Here is a 26181-nt window from a genome sequence, read left to right as displayed (position 1 = left end):
ATCGGGCCCCCATTCGGGTGGCCCCTTCGGCTCTCGCCTGATAAGCTCCAGCGTAGTCCTGCTCCTGGTCCTGCTCAGTGCCAAACTGTCAATCGTGTAGTGCGGTCATGTGGTGCGGAGCCAGCGTGCGCTCGCCTCCCATCATCTTCGCCCTCTGAGTGGTCTTCACAGTCCTCTCGAGCCACAGCCACAGCCACAGCCAAGACGAAGCCGTATCCAAATCCAAATACAAGTCCAAATCCGATACGAACCAGCGGAACTGAAGGATTCCAGCGCTTGGGACCCCAATTTTTTGTTCTTGTTCTCCCACATTTCAATTGCAACATTTAGCAAATCAAAAATATGTATAAAAATTAAAAGCAAAGTGCTCAAGTGCCAAAAAAAAAAGAGGAAAAAAAAACCGGAACCCATCCAGCTAAGCTGAAGAAAATAATATAATAAATGTGCCTCCGCCAAAATTAGAGGGATAAATATTATATGTGCAATTGTTCCATTTTTTTTTTGAGATTTTTTGTTCTTGTGCGGTTTGAACACGAGTGCGAACAGAACAACCAAAAATAAAAATAAAAAAGCCAAGCCAGCAATAACAACAGCATCAACAACAACAACAACAACAACAACAGCATTCAACAACAACAACAACAACAGCTACAATTACAACTACAACTACAACCCACAACAAGGATGAAGGACTGCTGCAAATGTGCGTGAAATGTGACCAAAAAGCAGATGTAACTAACCAAAACCGTACATTTTTTAAAGTATTTACTGTATGTAACATATATTTGGGTGGAATTTTTTTTAAATTTTTTTCTCGTCCCCCATTTTTTATGTAGTTGGTGTACTATTTGTTAAGTGGGAATTATGCAGTCTTCTTCTAATCCAATTTGCGGCCCCAAAGTCAAGGCGACTGTGTGTGGATGTTTTTGTGCCAATTAGTTGACAGATTACGCAAAACTAATGCCAACATTTAATTGCCAGTTGTTCTGTTTCGTAAGCCGCATTTCAGCATTTTAGCATTTTAGCGTTTTTATTTATATAACACGACACATCCAGAGCCAATCTCCACCAGAAACCCCAAGAACCTCCGAATTCATCTCCTTTCTTCGACCCTAATGAAGTTGTGTGGTGTCTGAGGGGAAAAAAAAATTACTCAATCGTTTTTGGTGTGTGTGGTGTGCGAGTGTGCCAGTGTGTGTGTGTGTGCTGGTGTGTCTGTCTGTGTGACAATCCTTGTGCCACCCTCGATTTAGGCCTTTTGCCACTGCCGCCTCTTGTCTGCGCCTTGTTATTTTTACAGCTCCTTGAGCCACTGACCAAATTTTCTTTCCTTTCCTCCTCTTTTTTTTTTTTTGGGCTGTTGGGCTGTAATTTCTTTGCTTATTTTTTTGGGGGTGCAATTTCAGAGGCGGGGATGGTCCTCAAAACTCTATTAGCTTCATTATTAATAAAGTTTTCCCTTTTCTGCCCGACCCTAATGATATTTTCTTGTATGGGAATTTTCAAAGTCGAGAATTTGCTGCCCCAAGGGGTCGGGAATTTGATGAGGGGTTGGCTTGAAAATTGAGTGATTATGGGTGTTGTGCAGGAATGCGGGCAATAATTTTGCCGATTTTTGGGCCCTCATGTGTTCCTTTGTTGTTTTTTTGTAACTCATGTACATTAGGTACACAACTTTAATATTAATATTATTTATGTGGGACTTAGATGTAAAGATATAGACTTATTGTTTACTTTGTTATATATATAACTGTTTATTGGCTTACAATATTTGCAAGCTCATGAAACAATTTCCTTAATGTTGAAATACATTTATAAGTTGTTGTTAAGAGCCAAAAATTGTTGTTGCTAAAAGATTACTTATTATTTTAATTTTTATCAAGAATTCCGGTTACAAAGGACTTATTGCAAATAAAAAAAATATTTAATTCGGATGAAATAAAACGGATTTATTTTTCAGCCTTGACAGCAATAACTAATTTGTAGTCTTAAATGAAATCAGTTTGGTCAGTTTTGTTGGTTTAAAATTTCACGTAATTAGCTATTGGGGCCAAATGAATTTGACGATTTGTTTGCTACTAATTAGCAACTTTCCGTTTTGGATTAAGGACAGCTTAGTTTGATTTAGCTTTGAGTAATGATGAGGTTAAGGTTTTCAATTCTGTACTGACATTTAATACAGAACTGCTATTTCAAACCTATAATTGGCCATTGTAATCAAAATAAATTCTTAATATTCTTTAATGGTAATGTTACCATTTAAATGGATTTTGGCTTGCAACACAATAGTTGCATTTTAATTAATGACAATACAAAGCAAGCTTAATTTAATTGCCACATCGCTGTACACTTTGGCGTTGCAAAATGGCCGGAATGAAACATTCGCTTTGCTGCTTTCAACATTTTACCATTTGTCGCTTGTCGAATGTAAATGTGCCTGTCCCAACAGCACAAACCTACATACATGGGAATAAGGAATAAACAGTGGTGGACAGAATAAGAGAACCGTTTTGTTTTTAAGTTTGCATGTCTTACGCCATTCTACAATAATTTTGAGATTTATTTTGTTTTTATGAGCAGTTTGCGTTTGACGTATTTTATAAAAATAATTAAATAATTATTTACTAATCTTTATAATTAGTAAGGAATTACTTATGTTGAGCTTACGGTCTTTTATGCAGTACTGCTATTTTTGTAAATGGTAATTTAAATATTCTACAATTTTCTGAATTAGAGGTCGGAAAGTTTAGTTTTAAGTTACTCAAATCACATTAAAATATTTTGTTATAACAAAATTATAAAAAAATTAATTTTGTTTTAAATAACAATCAAAGATTCATTAAACGTAATAAATATTTTTTAAGATATGTTTTAGTTAATAATTTGATGTATTGCTTACTTTTTTCAATATGCCTTTTATGGTGTTTAATGATATATATATTATATATTTCACTTTAAAGTCTTTAATGACATTTTATTTTACGAAATCAAATAAAGCAACATAGTCCATGACAGATTAGTATTTTCGACTTGAGAAGATGTTTGGCTGTTGCTATTATTTTGTCCAATACTTTGCTGGCTCGGCGGACGTTGGGAAGCCCCGTTGATGGCAGTGTCTCACTGACGTTAACGTTGACGTTGCCCATACGCCGTGTATGCCCGCCTGAAAAGTGTTGGCTTGTTTGCTTGCAGCGCCGCTGGTCTTTTTGTGACTTTGATGGCCAAACACTCAATGCGGGCGGCTCATTCTCTTAGCTGGAAGCTTTTTTGCCAGATTGGCTGCTGATTTTGCTGTTGATGCTATTTTCGTTCCGAGCTGTGAATGAATGCCATAATCGATAATTTAATGTGCAAAGTGGCTGCTCGCCTGCCGGGCTTTTATTTTAGGTCCTGTTTATCTTATTTTCTCCTCTTAATTTTTTTTTTCGTCAGCCCATTTTATTTATATTTTTCGCCGCTTTTTTTTTAGCCTAGCCCGGCCATAAACGTGTTTAATTAATGGCAATGACACAAGCACTCGCACACTAACACACACAAACACACAGATTAAGGAGAAGAAGAGGAGAGAAGGGCAGAAAAAGAGAGAGACTGGATGAAGCGGGGAAAAGAGGGGGAGAAAGAGAATAAAATGACACTCGGCCAGTCACATTCGAAATGTTCACAAAAATAAACACCAAAGCAGAAGCGGCAAAAGTAAGACACACACACACACACTAATAAGAAGAAGAAGTAGAAGAATAAGAGGAAGGAGGGAGAAAGGAGAGAGCGAGTGGAGAAAGCGCGAGGAAAGAGACGCCGAGAGAGAGCAGAAGAAAAATGCTAAAGATGCCGACTATGTGGAAGGACAATGGCAAGCAGACGACATCTTTGTATATGTGTGTCTGTGTAAGGGACTCTCTTCCCCTACGAATGCGTTGGTATGGGTGTTTGTGTGTGACAGCAATAATAATAAAAACCTAGAAGACCATGTGTGTTCGACTCTCCGTCTCTCTTAATGCTGCGAATGCCAAAAGGAAATGCCAAGAAATGAAGTGTTTCTCCCCCACACAAGCACACAACTCACACAGGACTCTCTGCGTGTGTGTATGTGTGTGTGTGAGCCCTACAATTACATAATATGGTACGCGCATAAGACGAAAAGTATTGTTAAAGCCTTTTTGATTTCATCGTGCATTCGCAGCTGGCATGAAAAACTATGCCACGCCGGGCGGAGATTTCCCTTTTTATTGATTGAATGGCACTCGCAGAAGGGGGTGGGTTTAGGGTGAGTGTGATGGTGATGGGGAGGGGGAGGGGAGGGGGTGTGCTTCCGGCTTGAGCCCCAAGTGAAAGTGAACTGAATTTCAGCTCAGCTTCTTAACACGTTCTTACTTTGTTAGTGTATGTATGCTCAACTTAAATGCATTTGTGCACAGAGGGAAAAGCAAACATGTTTATTCTCAAGTGGGATTACCGTCGGTCCTTATATAATATACATATAATTTTGTTAGAATAACAATTTCACTTTCCAACTATCAGAAATTCCATTTTTGTATATTAATGGAAAACAGTATCTGTATTCTCAATGAGAGAAGCTGTTAAATTTGATGGCGGACCTTAGGCAAATCCGAAATTAGGGTGAACAAACGTTGTTAGCGGAGATTATGAAATATGGCTGACAACTGAAATGCCATGTGTTCTTTGATATTACTATTTCCATTTGCTTTTTTTGAAAAATATGGTTTTAAAAAAAAAAAAAATTTTAAAAGAAGAATTAAAAATCCAATAATATAGAGCAGCTACTTCTATTGCTTATAAAAAAATTATCAAAGACCATTTGCGCTTTGTATATAAATGTATTTGATAACTTTATTTTAAGAATGAATCATGTAAGTCCGTAGACTTTTTAAAAATGAGTTAAACTTTTTTCAAAATATAATATAAACATTGTTCTATACTTTATCGTATACCCTATTTTACTTTTTTTAAATCAAAATATTTTATTGCCTACTGTTGGACTACAAATTTAAAAAAGTAGGCTTAAAAAAAGTAGTTTAAAAAAAAAATGTAATTTAATAAAGAATAAAACAATAAAAAAGACTAGAAGAATTGAGTCATAATGATTTAGCTTATGAAGAAATTGTTTGGGACTAATTTAAATGATTTTGAATGAAAACATTATATATGGGAGAACTTTGGATTACAAATTTTCCACTTTATTTTTTTTACTATGTCTATACGTGTGTATGTGAGCTGTGGGCGTGTGCGTTTGTCCTACTGCCCTAATGAAATTACAGTGCCCAACGATGAGCTGCCAACGCAGAAAATGCATTCAGGGCAGAAACACTCACACATGCACAATATACACACAGACAGTAGGGAGTGACTGCGTTGTAGCCCTGTCACTCACACACTCCCATACATCCACTCACACACACTCGCACACACACACACATGCACGCATAGTGGTCGACACCGATAGTGTGTGCTTTTTCATAAATTGCATTTAGTTGGCCAAGTTTTTTGTTACTTTTCAGTTGATTTGATTTTATGGTCTGCCAGGATCTGTGTCCTCGTGCGAACGAGTCTGGTGTGGACTGGTGGACTGCGGATTCCTGAGTCCGGGCAAATGTGTCCGTAATGGATGCCAAGTTGAAAAAGGTTTTGTAGAGATTATTTATAAATGTTATTACGCTGCCGAGAATGTAAAAGAGCCCGCGGGCGATGTGAGAAAAAAAGAGTTTTGATCGTTTAAAAAATAGTTGAGCACTGCATGTTTTCACAATGCGATTTTTTCGCTGTCAAGTGAACATAATGGAAGACTGAATGGGGTAAAGTATAGAACGTAGTAAGGAAATAAATGGGAAACAATTAATGTTTCAGAAACCAGATGTGCTGGTATCAGCATTGTATAGTAGGCTTATATCTGGAATATATAATTCGAATTCAATAATTTATAATTATTTAATCATATAATTGGTTTTTGGATCTAGTCATTGTTAATAATTTCTTTTAACCAAATTACATATTATTAATATTGTAGATATGTTTTGAAAAAGTTCTTAATTAACTTTTGTTATTTGTAATTTTTTTTAACTAAACACACCCAATTCAAATTCGTACGCCATACGGGCGTATTAGTTTATTTATTACTATGCCTTTAACATTTTTACCCCCTTATTTTATTTTTCTCTATGTGTGTTGAATATAAAACCTGTAACAAGCTCTTTCCATCCCCGAAAACCACCCACTTAAGCTCCACTTTTTTTACCCATTTACTTGAATTTTACTTCCAGCATGTTTTTTTTTTTTTTTTTGGGTGTTTACCTTTACTTTCGATTACCCGTGAAGCCAAAATACCGAGAACCATAAAAAGCGTTGTTACCTTCGTTAAGCTGGATGGAAGCGTCTTCATTTGCTCTTCTTTTCCTGCTTTGGTCCTTTGGATCCTTTGGGTGGTTGGATGGCTAGGTGACTGGGTAACATTAGAACTGGCGAACTGGAGAACTGGCGAACTGGAGAACTGAAGAACTGACTTCTAGCCACCAGTTCCGTTCGCTGTCCCAACAAAATCGGCAACTAACTCATTTGCCAGCCAGCCTTATCGCCGCATCTTGGCTACTGCGTGGTACGTGCCTATTAACCGGAACGTGTTCCATTCGAATGGCGGGCTCGCCGTGTAACAGACACTCCTTACCATTAATTTCCATTTTGATTGGGTTCTATACTCAAACACACACTCTTACTTTCTCAAGCAACCTTACCGTATTTTTTGTTTCATCTCGGAGAACGAATCCATCAAACATAACTTACTGCGTTATGCAAAAATGAATCTTGATGGTTTATGCTTTTTTGTACAAGTCTGATTTAATTACGCTGCCGCCGAGAAATTGATTGTATGCCTCAGTCGGCGCAGCTGCAATCAATCACGGTACTCGCCCTAAAAGGGTTGCAGACCCTTGCACACAAAACACACACACAACACACAAAACACACACATTTCGCACTCGGGTCAGAGACTATAATAAGATGACCCATCCGCTCACTATTTCCAACTTCCTCGCTTGAAGATACACTGCCTTTATACTTTTAAAAGGGTAATTGTACCACAGGTAGAAAAGTAAATAAATTATTTCAGGGCTTTTAGTCCCTTAAAGTTTTAATTTAAATTTATAACAATCGTTTTGAAAAGTTTTGAAAGTAATGTTAGTCAATTTATGCTTTTCAACTTTTTAATGATTTAACAATTTGTGGGATTTCAAAGAATAATAAAATATTTAAAAACATCATTAAATACTATAACAGAAATTAATTTTTATGGTGTACAAATAAATATTTTAACAGTATAACAGATAGTTTTGTAAGAAAATAAAGTTTTAGATACCTTTTACCTAATTTGTTACAAGATAAGGCGCCCACTTAAGGGTTCCTTCGATTAGGCACCATTTCCCATTATTTTAATAGTCTTATTTATATTTGCTGTTTGAAAAATTCCCTACCTGAGCAAGCAAACAATAGTTGACCATTTAAAATGTAGTATCACTTTAAACGTAAACACGCATGCTGATTTGTGGAAGTCTCAATCATATCAAATTTGTGTTGATAAATAAATATATAGTGATCTTTTTTTGTGTCCTTAAATCACAATGTAAAAGCTTCAGATTGCTTTGAAATGTTGAAGAAAAAACACGACAATGCGGAAGCATCCATCAATTAGCTTCCGATGAAATATCATCTTTATATACCCAAAGTATGGCCCACTCTAGGGTATGAGTTGAAGGAAACCGTCGCAGCCAAATGACTTGAAGAAGCCCCTGTAAATGCACACCAGGGACACAGCGGCGTCCATGAAAAAAAGCACACATGAGCACACCCAATAAACCGCCTCCCCCCCCACACACACAGACTGTTTTTTTTTTGGGGTGTTTGCATGGCCTTTGCGTGTGTGCGGACATGAGGCATGTCAAATAGTTGTCAATTATTTTTATTACAATTTCCCTTTTTGTGTTTGCGCCTCGGCTTGACTTGAGTTGGCTTGTTCTCTGCTCGAGCCCCCGCACCCTGTTTCCCCTTGCGAGGCACCTTCAGCCCCACTTCGTCACGCCCCTGCACTGTGCTCTTTTATTTTACACAAAACCTACACATGTAAGCTTGTCAGGATGCTTGTACACGGAAAAAATCGGTCCTAAATAATGATCGATGGTCTCTAAATTCACTTCAAAATGAACCCAATCTTGGGATGTTAAAAGGGGCGTGAAATTTAAAGAATATATGCTTTAAAAGTATTCAGTTTCTATTGATCACTTTAAGAACTTTATTAAGCATATATTTAGTCATTTTAATAAGCTTTATAATATGTATAATAGCAAAGAAATATTTTGTGATGCTGCAAACAAATTTCTTGAAGATGCTCAAAGCTTTTTGTGCATTTTTGATGAGATTTTACAAAGCTTAAAGTTTTTTAAAGAATTTTGCATTTAAAATATGAAATCCATTTTTAGAACTCAAACATGAGATTCGGGGGTGCCATACAAATCACTAAAAAAGGTTTCAAGAAGTATGCAACGAAAAATATATATAAGGTTATACCCATTTTTTTCAGTGATTTTTTTTTTGTGTGCACAAATAAATATAAGTGTATGCATGCGTGTTGGGTACTATATGTTTTGGTGTCTGTGTGTTTTTGCCTTTTTTAACGCATTTATTATTTCGACGAGCGTCTTTTGTTGATTGCCAGTAAGGACGGCCGTGCGCGGCATTCCGCCTTTCATTCGGCGTCCTTCGTCCTGCGTCCCATGTCCTTCGTCGTTCGACAAAGCTGGGGTTCAAGTGTAGGCTTAATTGGCATTCATCTCCCCGTCGCGCGAATGTGTGTGTGCGTATTTTATAATTTTTCCATTTCTCTCCGCCTCGCTCATTGCATACACATTTTAGCTTCCTGCTGCGGCACTTTGCCTTCGTCTCAGTTGCTTTTTACGCTTTTATGCGCATTGTGCTCACTTTTCCTGTCATTCGCGTAATTGTGTGTGTGTGTGTGCGTGTGTGTAAGTGCGTGTGTGTGAGTGCGTGTGCTATTTGATGGAAACAAGCTCAGCCAGCTGAGTCCTTTTCTGAGCTGGCTACCTTTTTTCTCTCACTGCACAGGGAAAAATAACATTAATATTATATACATTTCTCTTATATTGAAATTAAATGCAAGAAACAATTTATTTAAATATCGGGAGTAATATTTAATTGAAAATTTCCTAAAATAAGAAGTAAAAGAGTCAGAATCAATCATAATGAAGTTTAATTAAAACTTATTTTAATGTACTTAGAATATTTAATGTCATCATATAATAATTTTCCAATCAAAGAGCTTTTAATAAACAGTTGTATCTACTTTTGGTTAGCTTAAAGTATGCATGCACATACTTGCAATCTAATAGCCATTCATTGGTTGTCATTAAACAATAAATCATTAAGAAATTAATAAACAATACAAAAACAAACACTTTGGTTGTGTAATACAAAATCATAATTTCTTGGGAAAAAAAATGTTTAAATAAAAAAAGTTTTAAAATTGCTAAAATAAAATAAAGTTATCAGCTGAAGGTTAAAAATTATAACTTATAATAGTATTATTAGCTTTCCATTGCAAAATATGCAAATAAAGAACAATGGAAATATTATAATGCCAATAAAGCATATCAGGGAAAATTTCTATTTAAAACTTAACTTAACTTAAGGATGGTTGAAATCGAGTGTTTTTTTTTTTCTTCTTGTGCATGTTGTGTCGCCAGCCTTAACAACAAATTGAAATCCAGCGGAAGTAATTTGACGCACATGCGGGGGTCCTGGTCCTGACTGACTAACTGCGACCCAGCCCCGCCCACCGTTCAATGTTCACCGTCCCAGCCCCCATCCTAATAGCACCCCCTCCCCTCCCTTTCCCCACGACTGCTCAACGTTCATCATTTGAATTTGAATTGACAGGCGGAGGACGAGTCGGAAGAACGGGTAATGGGAATGGGAATGGGAATGAGGATTGAGGATTGAGGATTGGGCCACCGAACGAGTTGATGCCAATTATGTGTGTGCGTGCCGCTTTCTGTGGGTGCGAAAATATGCTCCTTGCATACCTTCACCACCCCACACGCCAGGTTTTATTTGGCCCAATTAAATATTTAAGCTAATTAACCCACACTTCACAGCCAGACAAAAGTTGATTGATGCGAGGCGTTAAATAATTATGCCGCCTTTCGCCGACTTTCGCCGACTTTCTGGCTGAGGGGTGTAATTAAGTGCAAAGGCATTAAGGGGCCAATCCAATGAAGTGTGTCGGTGTGAACAAAAGTGGATGGAGGGTATGGATGTGGATGTGGATATGGATATGGAAATCGAAATAAAAATGAAAATAAAAATAAAAATGGAGCACAGGAAACGGGCTGAGTAAAAGCAAAAGTGACGGGCGGATGTTAGGATGCCATTGTACTTGGGATTGCGATTGGATTAACAAAATTCTCAATGTGCGGAGCCAATCGTAGCGGCACTTGTCAATAACTTATTTATGCGTTTGTTTTGTTGGCCGAACAGGATGAAAAATCAATTGGCTTTAAAATAGTATTTCGCTAACGATAGACACACAGTTTCATACAAGCATATTTTATAGGTCACTTTTTGTAAACGTCCTTGGTTTTACATTTTTCCCACATTTCGTTTTATTCATTTAGACATTTTGAACAGGGCTCCGGAATATTAAATAAAGCTTTTCAATAAATAAAAGGATTTAAATTGTACTTCATGCGTTGAAAGTAAACTTTCATTTCGACTTTTGTACATTTCTCTGGAATAATTTATAAAATTTTATTAAACAAGCTAACATTATGGAATGAAATTTAGTCATAAGGATCTATTTGCAAGTTTAAAGTTGCATTCATAACCTATTTGTCTTTAAATTGGTTGATTTAATTGATTTTAATTACTGGAAAATATTGAAGCAAATGCCAATATTTGGCTTTTCAAATTCGATAATGAAGATACTTTTTGTTATATTTGTTTATTGTGATTTAAAGTGATTTTTGCCTAAATAAACAAAGGCTGGATTTTTTTTTTATTTATAACTATTTGTTGTCCAAATAAAAAGGTATGAATATTATACGTATTTTTTTTTGCCAGTTTTAATTTACCTTTATTTGAGTTGCATACCATGAAATGGATTGAAAAAGATTGCGATTCCCTTTCGTAATTTATCGTTATCGAAGCGACAGATCCAGTGGGAATGTTATATTATCCCGGCCTTTGCAGTGTTAAGCCAATTCAGGCCAATTTCGCACCCCGCCCGTTGCATTGCATTAACTCGGCCCGGACACGCGGCGTATGCGTAATACGGCGTTTGGAAGCGATTGAGCAAAATTAAACGCCCGCCAACTGGCAGCCACCAACAGTAGAACGGCCATTAATTTCCATTGGCGCTGCCATTAAAACGTTTTTCAATTTTTCAAACCGTGGCAAGGTGGCAAAAAGCAGCAGAAGGAGCAGGAGCAAAAGCGCCAGAAAACAGCGGCGACATTGAAAAATTGTTGAGCCAGGCGGGAATAAGCAGTCGACAAGCCAGCGCACATTTAGAGCAAGGCCTGTGGGCGGAAGGGTGGAGGTTCTTAAATCAGCATCACCACCCACTCGACGATAGGTAATTGCAGCGGTTGCCACCATCCATTCCAGTTCGATAGAGAACTCTTAGACACTACATTTGGCGGAAGGAATCAGCGAAGGATTTCTGATTGAAACCATGAATCACTCGCAGTGGAATGACATAAGCTGGTAAACGTTCAAGATATTGAGGAATTTTTTCGAAAACACTGCCTACAATTAGCAAAACAAAAATAATTATGTTCACTGAAGGACTGATTAAGACAACTAATACGATTTTTATACATAAGGTATTTGTCTTATAATAGAAGCAAGTACTTAATGTAAGAAACAATATATACCAAGCTTTGTGGAGAGTAGATTAATGTTGAAACATGTAATGTAACTATCAAAGAATTAACCAGAGCCTTGACATTTTTCTGGGGAAATGCAGTTCTGGCCATTTTCCTGCGAACATTGCTGGCCAACACTTTCGAAGAGAAAGCCTTCATAATTCTATTTAAGGCAGACCATGTGTTGGGGTGGGAACGCATTCCAGGAAATGGTCGTTCCTTTACGCATTTGAGAGCAGTTCCGTAGAAATGCGGGAATGGCTCAGTGCCTAATGAAAATACAATCATATTATTTTAATTAAAGACAGAGCAAATGAATTCCAGGAAAATGTCTTTGGGTATGGGAATTTAAAGGACCTAAATACGGTTCGTGCGAAATTTATGTCTGGCAATTTGGATCTTTATATGTTTCATACACACTGCATACCACATACGCCCGGTGGCCCGCACAGCAATTTGCTAAGAAAAGCGCCGCATTACGTATACGCCGGGTGGAGCCATTCGAATGCTAACTAGGCTAAGCAGCCACCGCAGGCACAGGTGGCCATAACAAAGCGAAGAACTCCGAGGAGTTTCGTTCTGATTACGTAAGCAAGTGGCGCACTCGAAGTGCCATCGCAGAGCCAGTCATCCGATGGCAGGATGATGCCAGGAGTCAGCCACAAAAATCGAGAGCCAAAGTGCATTAAAAATTCAACGTCTCTGCGACTGATTTTTCACTTTGCCAACGCGGGGGTGGGAATGTGATAATGCCTGGTGATTGCGTTCATTGCATCATGTTTCATGCAGGAGGATCCCGCGTCCGTGATGTGTGCCCTCATTTCCCCAGAGCTCACTTAATTCACTCCGCTTCGCTCGCCGTGTGTTTGTGTGTGGCTTAATAATTTTATTTCTTTCGGTTACGGTTTGTGCAGGCTTTCGAGGCTGGTGGCCGAGTTCTCCTCCTGCCACCCGTCGTAATTGCGTTGCTCCTTTCACAGGGAAAACAGTTTTCTTTTAATTGAATTTCACGCAGCTCCTCGCAGGGTTCTTCTCGTCGGCCTATTTGCATAGTCTCCAAAGGGTTCCGGCCCCACCGTCCCCCCCTCCCCATGTGGTGGTGGTTATATAAATCAACGGCAGGCAATCCCCGATTCGAATCGAAGACAAACAGGAAGACGTCTTCCCGGCCCGGCTGATATATGACCTTATTATTGTGAGTGTGTCTGCTGGCTGGCAAGGGTTTTTGGTTTTAGCATTGGCGATAAATAAATCGGTTTAAGAGGTGCCACAGCTCCCAAAGAATTTATTACGCTGCCGGCTTACTCGGCGTATGAGCAATTCCCCCGTGGCAACCCCAAGCAATTGATACAAAATCACGGAGGCACAAATTGCTTCATCCCGGGAATGGTTGATGGGATGGTGATGCTGATGGTGATGGTGTTGGTGATGGTGGGCTGTGGATGTGGATGTGGATGTGGATGAGTGCGAAGGTAGGCCTTTCGCTGGCGTTGACTGAGTGTCATGTTTATGCATGAGGCAATCCACGTAACGAGCTGCCTGAAAGCCAAAACGTATAACCGAAAAGCCCACCTCAAACGGCCTGTTTATCGGGGTAGCTTTGATCCAGTGACGATTATGCTATCAGAGATATAATCTAGCTATATTATTGATCCCAATTGTGTGCATTTTATAAGAAAATTGAAGATTTTCAAATTCTGCTGCTACCATTATGCTTTTTGCAATCTTTTATTGAAAGTTTCTTTAAATTGATTTTCATTTTCTTTTCAAGTTTCCATTTGGTGCTCCTTTTTTTTGTATTTTCGTCTGCATTTGATATTCTTGCTATGCATATTTTTCTGTCTCGCATCCTGTCTCAAATTAAAAAAAAAGGCACTTTACTGGCAGAACTGAAAATACAAAAAAAAAAAAAAAAAAACATAAATTGGCCATTAGTTCTGCACACTGGCTTGCATATCATGCATTTTTATTCCCAGCTTAAACAAACGCAATCTGAGCAATTTGTTCAGTAAATATACAATAACATATTGGGTTTTTTTTATAGCTCTGTCAGAGTAATTGCGTATCATTGTGGATTTAAGCTCTTATTTTACTTGTGCATTCCGGTCCCCACAAATTGCACAAAAAAGCTGTGCGCTTAAAAATATAAAAAGAATAGTTGTGTGTTTTGCAAAAAAAAAAAAAAAAAACGGTTGATATTGGTAGTTTTTTGTCAGCCAAACTGTGTGAATTGCGCAATAATTTGTATATTTGATCTGACAAACAATAACCTAGTGGGCAATATGTTTTGTGCATAATGTTTGCTTACAGCTATCAAAATTGCGTATTTTAATGGGTGTTTGCTATGTTGTGTTGTTCAAACACAACCGACATTAATCACATTATCAGGTGGGTAGCACGTAGTCGCCACACCATTGGGAATTTTACCCGAAGACTGGGATGGCGAAATGTTATTGGGGAGGACGAGGACTCATCCATGGCACTGCGGTAATGCTCTTTCATGCAAATCCGGTCTCATCCTAATTTATGCTGCGGCTCAGTTTACAAAATTTACATGAGCTTGCTTTTTCGGGGAGACGGACGGATGGATGGACGTACGGACGGACGGATGGACGGAACAGCAGCAGCAGCTGCTTGACCTACTCCGAATCCCCAACATTCACCCCCACCCCCCGAAATCACTTAAGTCCGGCTATATGCATGGAGATGGCAACATTTGGCTGCGCACAACCACACAAAACTTCATATTCATAACATAGACGGCCCCTGTTTGCTCCTTGTTCTGCGGTCTCAAGACAGAGCCCCGAAAAAAAAAGGACAAACGACAAAAGGACGAGCCTGGTGGACATCAGTTTGGCTACTTAGTGGCCAAACATTTGACATAATCGTTGATAAGGGATTGCTTAACAAAACGAAAAGAAAACTGCGAAAAGGACCACGCACCAAAGAAAAAAAAACTAGACGAAGGAAAATGTAAGATAAATAAAAGAACAAAGCACAATCTGGGCGAGTTTCTTACCTAACTGAAATCGTAGTTGGCACGAGTAAAGAAAAATAAAACAAGTTTCAAGCGAAATGTGGGTCAAGCGAGCACAGAGCATTTTTCGGAGAGATTTATCGATGCCCTATTTAGATACACATCTAACTACAACATATCTCGTATATGGTTTGTCCATTGTTTATATTTTCGGTTCTTTTCTGAGAGCATTAAACAAGAATAAAACTATGAAAAAATTGGCTTTTAAATTTATTAGAAAAGTGTTGAGTCTTGAATTAGTTGTTTTCCATGAAATCATTTTTTTTTCAATCAAAACGAATTTTTATAAAGGTTTATAATTAATAAAATAAAAACATTCAATTCCTATAAATAACAACATTGAAAATAATACACATATGCTTTGAAATGGTTTTTAAAAATAAATTCCATTTTTTCATTAAATAATTTAATAGTAATCGTGGTCGCAGCTGTACGTACACACCCATATTTGTCCATCAAACAACCATGGCTCAGAATTTAAATTCCCTAGCCGGCGCCTAGGTAAAAAAAAAAATGAACAGAAATAGAAACTGTCATGCATTTAATGTCGGATCGGCACACGTGTCCTTTAATTAACCACCGAAAAAGCAATCAAAATGTGTTGCCTGTTGTTTGTTGATTTTTCGCCGGGGTTTTAAGCATGAGTTTTACATAACGCATACGCCGCGTGGCCCCGCTGCGATAGCAACGCGTTCCTCGATAAGTTTTTGATAAATATTCAGATTCCCCCCTTTGTTCGTTTGGCCTGACAAGTGGCTACCATTTTTTAATGTCACTTTTTGTGTGTGCTTGTGGCCTCCAGGGATGGGGATGGGGTGCTTCAAGGGTGTTTAAGGGAAGGAGGAGGAGGGGGGGGGGGGGGGGGGGGGGGGGGGGGGGGGGGGGGGGGGGGGGGGGGGGGGGGGGGGGGGGGGGGGGGGGGGTGGGTGGTGTCTTCACTGCCCAATGGAGCGTACATTTTGAAATTGAAATCGGCAGGGGCGCCGAAAGGGAAGGAGCCACATCAGCAGCAGCCGCTGCCAGTTTCTTTCTTTTTTATCTTCCCGACAGTCAGTGGATGCTTCATTGAGTTTTATGTAGGAAAATGGGCAAATATATATAGCTATAGCTGCTGCTATATATATATATATATATATATATATATGTTCCTGTATATATAGGCCATGGAGCGCAGGGAGTTGTTGTTTGCCTGACCAGGCAAAAACTCATAAAACTTGCAGTGGCTCCTTTGCCTTCCTGGGGCTGCTTAAGCTGGTTAGGCGTTCGCACAAAGTGTTAAGTCTCTTACTTTGTTTTCACCTCCCCGACCTCTGAACCCCCTCTTTGACCCTCCCTGAGTTTCGTCCTTTACGTCCCTTTGCGGATGTTTGAATGCTTTATAATTACATTTTATGTGCCATCGTTGTGTATATAAGATGCCAACAGGTGCAATCCATCGACTCATCGAGATGAATTAAGAGCCTGCGAGGGCACTGGAAAAAATATATTTTCAGTTATATTAAGACCCTTACTATCAAGCTGACATTTTATACTATTCATATTTTAAGCGATTGGTTTTTATATATTTATGTTTTTGTTTATATAAATATTTTAATTTTATAAGTTGGTTTTGTTTTTATATAAATGTATAAATAATAAAAAGTCTGTTGGTTTTTTTTTTTAATTAATTCTCTTGGCAAGACCTTTCTAAAACTTTTTTTTGGTAATGGCAAATTACCATAGGTGTTTATCATTACTTTTTCAACCAAATGACTTACTTTTGGACATTTACAAATTTATTAATTGGGTTCCAATATTGTGTATTGACTGGACTCATATTCAAAAGGTTTTTCCCTAAATCAAGTAAGAATGTTAAATGTTTAGTTAATAAACAGATCATAAATTGATCTTCTTTAAATTTGATATCAAGGGATGCATTTATTTTTGTGAGTGTAAAAGCCTCCGTCAAGTCAGAAGCCTCTTTCTCCATCATCGTTTATTTAGTTTACAGTCCTTATTGAATATTTGCCTTTGGCTCCATGGTTTCAGCGATGTAATTGCTCGAGTTTAATGGCCAATCGCCGTATCCTGTCCGCAAAACCAGTTTCTGGCTTTAAGATACTTTTCCAAGGAAACTCCTCCCCCCCCCACTCACCATGCTGAAAAATGAAAATCCCCGGAAATCGGCCAACAATATCTGGGTCCCGCGGCGATTTGCTCATACTTTTGATTTACATTTGCGACATGTTTACAGTCTCTTGCAGACATGAAATTCCCTGTTCGCCAAAAATTCGGTCTTTTGGTTTAATAAAAAAAAATAAAAATTCCTTGATCCATCGATGGGCGTAATAAATCCGTTTCCGAGGGGCATAAATGAATACCGAGTGAATGCCAAGTGAATGCTAAGTGAATGTTGAGTGTTTGAGTTTGAGTTTGAGTTTGAGTTTGAGTTTGGCAAACGAATGAACAAGTGCGTTGCTGAGTGGTCGATGCTTTCCGATTGATGGCCTAATGATGGCGATGCGCCTGATTTGGATCAAGAATTTGTGGTTTTCGGGGGCGATTCAACAGCTGAATATCGAATGACGATTACTTTGCGCTCGATTTGGTCAGAGATTGTAATTCATTAGAAAATTGTGGCAAAACAATTGCCGAGCCTATGAATATTCAACGGTTTGCGATTGAGATCTTAGTTAAGCATTTGATTGATAGCTTTTTTTTTGTTGTTTTGAGCTGTTTAATAACACATTGAAAAGCAGACGTTCTTTTATTTTAAGTGCATTTTCATTTCAAAATTATTTATTATTTATTTATCAGTGAACATTTATTTTTCAACTGATTAGATACAAACAAAATTTATTTATACATAACATTCATATATAACATTTATTTTATAGTTTTGCGAATTACGGATTAATAAATTTGAGATAGTAATTGCAATCGTAAGTGACTTGTAATTGAAACTGATCTAAAGCTAATCAGCATGATGCATTCTGGTCAAGTAGCTATCATTAATAAGGTAATTCACTGGCTCTGTCGACTGACCCGTCAATCATTGGCCATCAATCACGGTGGCCTCTAGTTAAACAACTTGTCCGTGCGAAAAGGTTCAATTACGCACAAATCAAACTTGCCGCAAAGTTAATGAACTTTGTGCTGACCCAAACAAACTCACCTGCGCTAGTCACCACCTCTTTTCTTTCTTTTTTTGTACTTTTACCCCCCTCCACTTTTGGCACCACTCTCATCTTTTACCACCCCCTTTTTGGCACCCGCTACCCTTGACTAGCGGGCGCAAAGTTTTGTATTTCACTGCAAATGGGGCAGTGTGTTCGAGTGTTTGCCCAGCTTCAACAATATTAATTTGAATTGCAATATAAACAAGACAGTGCAGAGTGTGCGAGAGGGATAAAAATACGATTGCACTGAGAAAATATTGACTAGGAAAAGCAAATCTGAATCAATCATGAGTTGGGATATGTATACAGTTCTCTTTAGTTGTTAAATCAGTGCAAAAAATATTTTATTGTTTTGTTAACTTTGTATGTATTGAATTTCTAATTATTTATCTGTCTTTAACTTTGTGTGCTTCATTTAAGAAATGTAAATCAATAAGTGTAAATTAAGATTTATATTTTAAGAGGACTCATGATTTTTTTTTATTATATTTACATTATATATTACAATTATTTTCAATCCCTGATTAGAGCTAGACTTTTATTGCAGTGAATTAAAGTTATAGTACACGTAAAAAACATATTTGTTACTACGATGTTGTATACTTGATACGTATTTTTCTGCGTGTAATTGTGTGCTGTTTGCAAATACCGATGGGAAAGCTGTGGTTGCCCTTTAAACGACTTTTGGCTCTTGGAATTCGGTGAAAACTAAATCGTTCTGGTGCGAAACACTCAATGATGTGCGTTTGTGTGTGCGTGTGTGTGTGATTGCGTGCGCTGTGTAGTGTTGTTGCTGTGCAACTAAATTGTTGGACATTTTAATTAATTTCCACTTTAATGTTTACTTGACTAAATGTTTCCCTTGTTCTCCTTGCCTGCAGGCAACAACAGCAGCGACTACCAGCGGATACGACAGCGGCAGCTACAGATACTTGTAACTAAAGTGACATGAGGCCTTAACAACAATAACACCAAAGCAACTACAGCAGCAACTACAACAACTACAAAAAAACAATAATAGCAACAGCAACAGCAACAACAAGAACAACTAAAACAAGAAGAACAAAAGCTACAACAACAAGCCACCGTAGAGCACTAAAAACCAAATTACAAACAATTAAAAGCGAGCATAGGCAAGGATCCTCCAGAGAGCTTGACAACGGTACTGCAGCCACGCCCCCTGGAAAAACCCAAACCCAACCCAAACACAAGCATAGGCACACGCAGACAGTGAAAAAGGACCCCAAAGACACACACACACACAAAGTCAGAGACACAAAAAGCCAGCTACATGCCTCAATGGCAGCTTCATCGTTTATGGCCAACTAAAACTGAGCAGCGGTCCCCGCCAAGGACCCCCGAATTTCAGGGATCCTGGCCACCAGTCCATCATCGCCGGGACCTTTGTCTTTGTCTCGCATCACGAACAGAAACTGAAACAGAAACGAATATAACAGCTACAGCAACAGCAACAGCATCACCAACAGCAACAGCAATAGCAACGCCACCGAAGGCGGCAATAAAAAGTTTGCTTTGTGTTTCGGTGTCGACATTGCCTGAACTGAACCCCCATTCTCATTCTCCTACTGCCACGCCCCCTTAAAGCGGTGTCGCCCTCGTTGTCGTCCTTGTCGTCATCGTCAGACGACGCCTGTGGGCACTCAATTAAGCCCAATTCAACGCAACTTGAAAGCGACAACGGCAACAAAAGCAGCTGCCAAAGTAACAAAAACAGCGAAAGGAGCGAAACAACAATAGCTGGCGAGCAGCAGCAGCAGCAGAAGGAGAAACATTAGAAGTAGTAACAATAGTAGAAGAAATACCAGCATCGACAGCAACGTCTACAGCAACACGCAGCAACAATTGCAGCTGCAGCTGCAGCAACATCAATAGTTGAAAGCAAAGCAGCAGCAATACTTTAATAAGCTACTACATCTTGAATGCAAACAGAAACAGCTGGAAGAAAGAACAAGAGCAGTAGAAGCAACATCAATAGGAAACCCATCAGCAGCAACAGCAGCTAAATAGGCAACAGCAATATCAGGAACCACGAGCAACACCACACTAGCTAGACCAAGGTCAAAAGTAAAAAAAAAGCGACAACAGCAGCAACATAAACAACACCAGCACAAACTTAACAAACAGCAGCAATTGAAGTGTAAATAACATCAGTAACAAATGAAAAAGAAACATTGGCAATAATTGCAGGAGCTACATTAGTCAAGGCAATACAAAAATATAGCAATAACAAAAAAACAGCAGAATAAGCTGCAACAACTGGAGAAACAGCAGCAACATCTGCAACAGCTATTAAAGCTGCTGCCACAACAGCAATACAAGCGACAAAAACAGCAGTAGTGGCAGCAAAACAAGCTGCAACATCAGCAGCAACATCATCAGTGGTAAAGTGAAGCAGCCACGCCCACGGAAACGCCTTCGCCAACTCACACGTACACAGACACAGAAACAGAAACAAAAACAGAGACATAGACATACAGAAACAGAAACAGAAACAAAAACCGAAATAGAAACAGAAACAGAGATAGGTGCAGGAGCAACATCCGCACGGACAGGACCACGCCCTCGTATCGCAGGCGTGGGCGGCGGGCGGGCTGGTTGGTTGCGTGAATGTCAGGATGAAACTGAGCGTGAGCGCGTATCGGGCGCATGCATCCGCACACAAGAAGATCCTCTCCAGCGGCTATCACTCACAGCTCAACTACGGCAGCACTGGAGCGGCAGCGGCATCCTCCTCGTCGTCGGGGGCCACTGCAACGGGCCTATATACGGTGAGTCCACGCCCCCTTTGGCCCCCCTTTAGCGCCCCTTTAGCCCCCACCGACCACCCCTCTTTCATATCCATGTCCGCTCCGATTGCGATGCCGTTTCCCAGAAGGACAATCTGTGTCACTTTTTGCCGGCCACGTTTCTCTTACGTTTTTCCTCATTACACAGCGGAAAATGGTACTTCGGTTAAAAAACCGATCTCTGTTCATTTCCTCAAAATGTTATCCAACAAAAATAATAGGAACTTTGTCTTTCGCAATAAAACCTTCGAACTTTCGATTAAGGAAGTGGTTTATTGCTTACTTTTAGACAAATTTACAAGGGATTTACAAACCTAGTGATTTCTTTCTTCATTTCAATCTTTTATAACTCCTTGTATTTTATATTATAATCTTTTATAAACAATGTACCTTATATTATCAATTAATTATATTATTTTATACGTTTTTTTAACTACTTCTTAGAATTACAAAACTTATAGAAATCGCGATATTATATTACATAGATATATTGACATCCATTTGGAATATATATTTACAAAATCTCTGCCTAAAAACAATATTATATTATCTTCTTGAAGCCAGTTACTTATAAAGTTCGACCTTAGGGAAATATTTTTGTATGATTTTTTAATTTGTTTAAAAATAATGTAAGTATATACATTTTTTAGAAGGTAGTATTTATTAACAATTGATCAAATTTCATAAAACGGTTTATTCGTCAAAATTAAATTCAATAACAATGAAACGACTTTGTGTTAATTAAATAATTAATGATTGCGGAATACTTACAATATTATTTAAGTGTAGCCCTGCTATGGTTTCTGTGTAATTATTTATTTGGCTGGCATCCTTAGTGCCACAAGTACAAAACTTATTATTACTGCACTAGTCCCCTTAAGTGTCCTTCTAGTTTTATTTATTTCCTCCAATCTCCTCCCTTTTTTCCTTTATGCTCATTAATGCTGTGTGACAAACAATGGCATAAAATTTAAACATTTTTGATTATGAGTTTTACTATTATGTCCGGCCATGGTAGTTACATTTTAACGATATTGCTGGCGAAGGGCAGCGAAAACATGGGCATATCGAAAGGAATTAAGGCTATGGCCAATGCTTAAAATCGTAGCCAGAAGCAGCTTCCAAATAAATATCGAAAATCCATTTGAGAAAATGACCATTAAATGCAGCCCAGCTTTTTTTATAGTCCCCACAAGCTGTATCAAAGTTATCGTTTATTTTAAAGCTTAAATTCATTCCTTAATTCCCTTTAAATATAATGTTTATTGACTTTAAACCATTCAGGAATAAGTTTTAATATAGTTTGAAATTGAAACTTCCATGAGCTGGTTAACTTATTTTCGTCAGCATTGTCCACATAATATTAAACTACTTCTCAATGGGAACTTCGTTAAACTAGTTACCTGAAATAAAACCAAAAAAAAAACAAAAAACATTAAAGCGAACCCTAGATCAGAATAAATATTCATTAAAATTTCCAAACTGGCTAAAAGTTATTAAATTAGTTTTGAAAGCTCGGTCCGAATAGTTTTGCCCAGCTCATCGCTTAAACGACGCACAAGTTAGCACTCGCTGTCAGGGGTAAAATAATATAAAAGCCATTAAAGAATATCAAGACTCAGTCATAAAAAGTCGGTTACTCGCCGTCTATATGTACACTCGACAGAACAATAGGTGCAGGAAATTGGCAACATATCCGATTTGTCATTGGCTAATTAAAACGTTGATGGAGGACTCCACTTCACTTTTTATCCCGTCATAGTTTCGGGCAGAGCCATTTATGGATGGGAGCCTAACAGCTCGACTCTGAAAACGAACAGCAACCAACAGCGGACTCCGGGCCCAGAACCACAATAAATTCCAATCAAGTTTTGTGGCGCACTTAATTGCCATGTCCACGGGCGGCAGCTGCTGGTGGCATGCTTCGGGATCGGAGCTCTAAATATACAGTTGGGGTCACCGCTGATAGTGCTGCCTAAAAGCATTATTTAAAAAGTTACTCGTTTAGTGCTGCCTTAAAGCATTATTTAAATAGTTATTCGTTTTCATTGACAGCTGGCATAAGTTAAACTTTTGACTAGGTTTCAATTGTGAAATGTCGACACTTGCTAAAAAAAAGAAAGGAATGGAAGGATGTTAGCAGAAGCTCTTTCACCAATAACTGACATATAAATAAATACAAAAAAAAATATTAAAATAGAAAACATGGAAATAATAACAGCATTGAATTATATTTATTGTTATAATACCTGAATAAAATAATTTGATTAGTTTAACACATTTAAATAATAATAATTTCATAAACAAATTACGGTAAATTCGAAAAACTTAATTATGCCATTATTATTTCGGTTTTGTTTTTATTTTAACGCTACAAATTTCGCTTTTTGAAAAGAATAAAAGAAAAGAAACAATCTTAAAATATATATAACCTTTAATCTTTTTATTTTCTTTTAATATTACTTAAATGAAATATTTTAATAATGACCATAAATTAATAAAAAAGTCACGGTAAATAACCATCGCACAATTTTGCCATTATTATTTCTGCGCTACTTATATTTCCATGCTGAAAATGACATATTTGACATGGCAATGATTGCCTTTTGATTTTACACAAGCATGCTAATACCACTATTATTTTGACCGCAGACGTACTATGTATGGGTGGCTCACGAGTGAAGCTTATTCTGGCACCGAAACGATTTGTCAACTAATTGGTGGGAATGGCGAACAAATCCCGATAGACAGATATATATTATATGTATATATGTTATGCGGTTCCCCTATTTAGACCGGTGGCCAAATTGAAACCCTCCCACGGATTTGGCCAGATTTGTCACGGACACACAAGTCCGGGATGAACATGGATACAGACATGGACACGGATTTCATGGATACGGAATACGGAATACGGACACGAGCACGAACACCGTCAATCTGTCCCAATGGTCAAATCGAAGCTTTCAAGTTTGCGGCACTCGAGTACTTATAGAAGTACATTCCCCAATGAAACTTGCTTTCGTCCATTTTTCGGCCATTGGCGTTAAATTAACAATGATTGTTGGCTAACAAGTGATCTCACACTGAGGGGCTTTGATTTTATTGCGGTGCAATTGTGATGTCCTGATTAGTCTCTGCTAATTCCTATTGATTTTCGAGAAATATTTTGGGCACTGCTGTGATTTTACTCGAATAATTTTTGTTGTTTTTTGGAAAATATTATACGCATTCGATTTTAATAATTGCTTTTGTTAGACCACTTTTTGGTTTTCCTTTAATCCCCATTGATTTTATAACAACACAATGCGCATTATGTTTGAATATTTTAATGTAGTTTATGATAATTTACTCTCAATATTAAGGATAATAATTGAGATGATTATATAAAATTGAATACACAAAATCTATCATTTTCAAGAAGATTATTGACTAAGTTATATTTTTATTATTTTGATATAACGAATTCGTTGTGATAAAATATTTTATTTATAGTTTTTACGACAAACCAAAAATTATTTTAAGAATAAATCTTTGCCCTTCAAATTAAAGCATTGATTGCCACATCACCTTTATAAATGTTATACTGTATTCGAAGGCTATGTTGTGCTGTATTTCTTTTTTTAGATTTAATTTTCCGTTGCCGTATAATCAGAAACCATTCTGACTTAAAGTCAGTTTCTGTTTTCAACGGATTCCCTCTGGAATCAATAATGCAATACTTAAACTTTAAAATGCGTTCGACAAAAGTTCTCAGATTCCATGGCTGTTTTTCCATCTCCCAACTCGCCAGTTTGCCGCCTACTCAACCACCCACTCAACCACCCACTCAGCCGCCCACCCATTTCCCGTAAACCTCTGGCTCACCTGCAGGCTCAGAGTTGGCCAAGTTTTCATGTCACAAGCAATCAAATCAAAGTTTAATTATTATCGTCAACATCATCCGATTTTAAATTCACCGTGGGCAAAATGGTAAGGCCCAATGCCAGATGCAGTTTCAGATGCGAATTTCGATTGTGCTGCAAATACATATATACGGTTGTGGTCGGAATAATAGCACAAAGGCTTAATTTTATAATTGGTTTAATGTGAATGATGCTGCCCGTTGTCTACCTGTGTTTGTATCTTCGATATAAAACTGCATTTAAAGCAGCGCTCAGAAGCAGAATACAGTTAAAGTTTCTTGCTTTTTATAAAACAAAATAAGTTTCTGATTTACTTACATTTTCTTTCTTACTTTCGTTAATATCTTCCCTTATTTTTATAGGAGAGAAAAACTTTTTTAATATTTAAATTGTATCTTGACTGAGCTTAACTTGCTTGACAGAATATACTTAGTTTTTATTTATATACAAAAATTTATTTTAATAGTAAAGAGTAACTTCTTTAACGTTTAAACTTAAACTTACCTTTGATTTATTTCGGCAGATACTTTATATTAACATTAAAAATGTAAATTACCTTTGACTTTTTTTTTTGGCATAACATTTATTTTTATTGTTGTTTTACTTTTTTTCTTCCTAATAGTTTCACTTAGGATACATCATTTTCTTTCGTTAACACATTTTATCGACATAAATTTAGTTATTTTTGTGACTTGTAAATAAATACATAAATCGAGGTATATATTTTGTTTGTTCCTTTTTTTGTGTTTAAACTGTTGAGACTTATTTAATCACAGGAGATGGCATTCATATTTGTACTATTTTGACCGGCGCTGTACAAGAGCACTGACATTTAACCCTGTTTCGGGGCGAATTTGCATAATTAGCAATTAAGATGCGCTCGATTGCGATTGATGAGACGCCCAGTTTGGGTGTCGGTAATAAGCCCAATTAATATTTCCGACTAATCCCCCGCAATCTGGCTTCCCTTGCAGATGGAACAGCACGAGAACGAGGCGGGCAAGTTTGTCAAGGATGTGGCCCGTCAGGTGCACGACTGCAACAGCGACACGGACGTCATCAGTCCCACGGGCACCAGTAGTTCCGGCGGAGGTGGCGGCGGTGCTGGCGGAGTTGGTGGTGCCGGCGGCGGATCCGGCGGCCAGGGACCCGGGCCCAGCGACGGTGGCTATCACAAGCGGCACCACAAGATGGTCCGCGATGACGACAACAACAGTGCGGCCCACTCCTCGGACAGCAAAAGTCCCAGCCAGCGGTAAGTTCGATCCGAACACCCACACAGAGACTAACAGAATGAACACCCACACCTGCACTGAGCGAAGAAAAGCAATC

General features: G+C 38.1%; 1 protein-coding gene across 1 annotated transcript in view; it reads left to right on the top strand.

Annotated features, from left to right (window-relative positions):
• Positions 1-92: 92 nt before the first annotated feature.
• Positions 93-26181, top strand: part of LOC128261022 (pneumococcal serine-rich repeat protein) — a 51987-nt gene continuing 25898 nt past the window's right edge. The window contains 3 exon segments of the mRNA XM_052994432.1: positions 93-731; positions 19019-20926; positions 25824-26104. Of these exon segments, the coding sequence (XP_052850392.1) occupies positions 20774-20926; positions 25824-26104 (434 nt within the window). The 5' untranslated portion in view covers positions 93-731; positions 19019-20773.

The sequence above is a fragment of the Drosophila gunungcola genome (genome assembly GCF_025200985.1).
Source record: "Drosophila gunungcola strain Sukarami chromosome X unlocalized genomic scaffold, Dgunungcola_SK_2 000049F, whole genome shotgun sequence".
NCBI lineage: Eukaryota > Metazoa > Arthropoda > Insecta > Diptera > Drosophilidae > Drosophila > Drosophila gunungcola.
The sequence above is the reverse complement of the archived record's forward strand: the minus strand, read 5'-3'. Positions and strand labels throughout refer to the sequence as shown.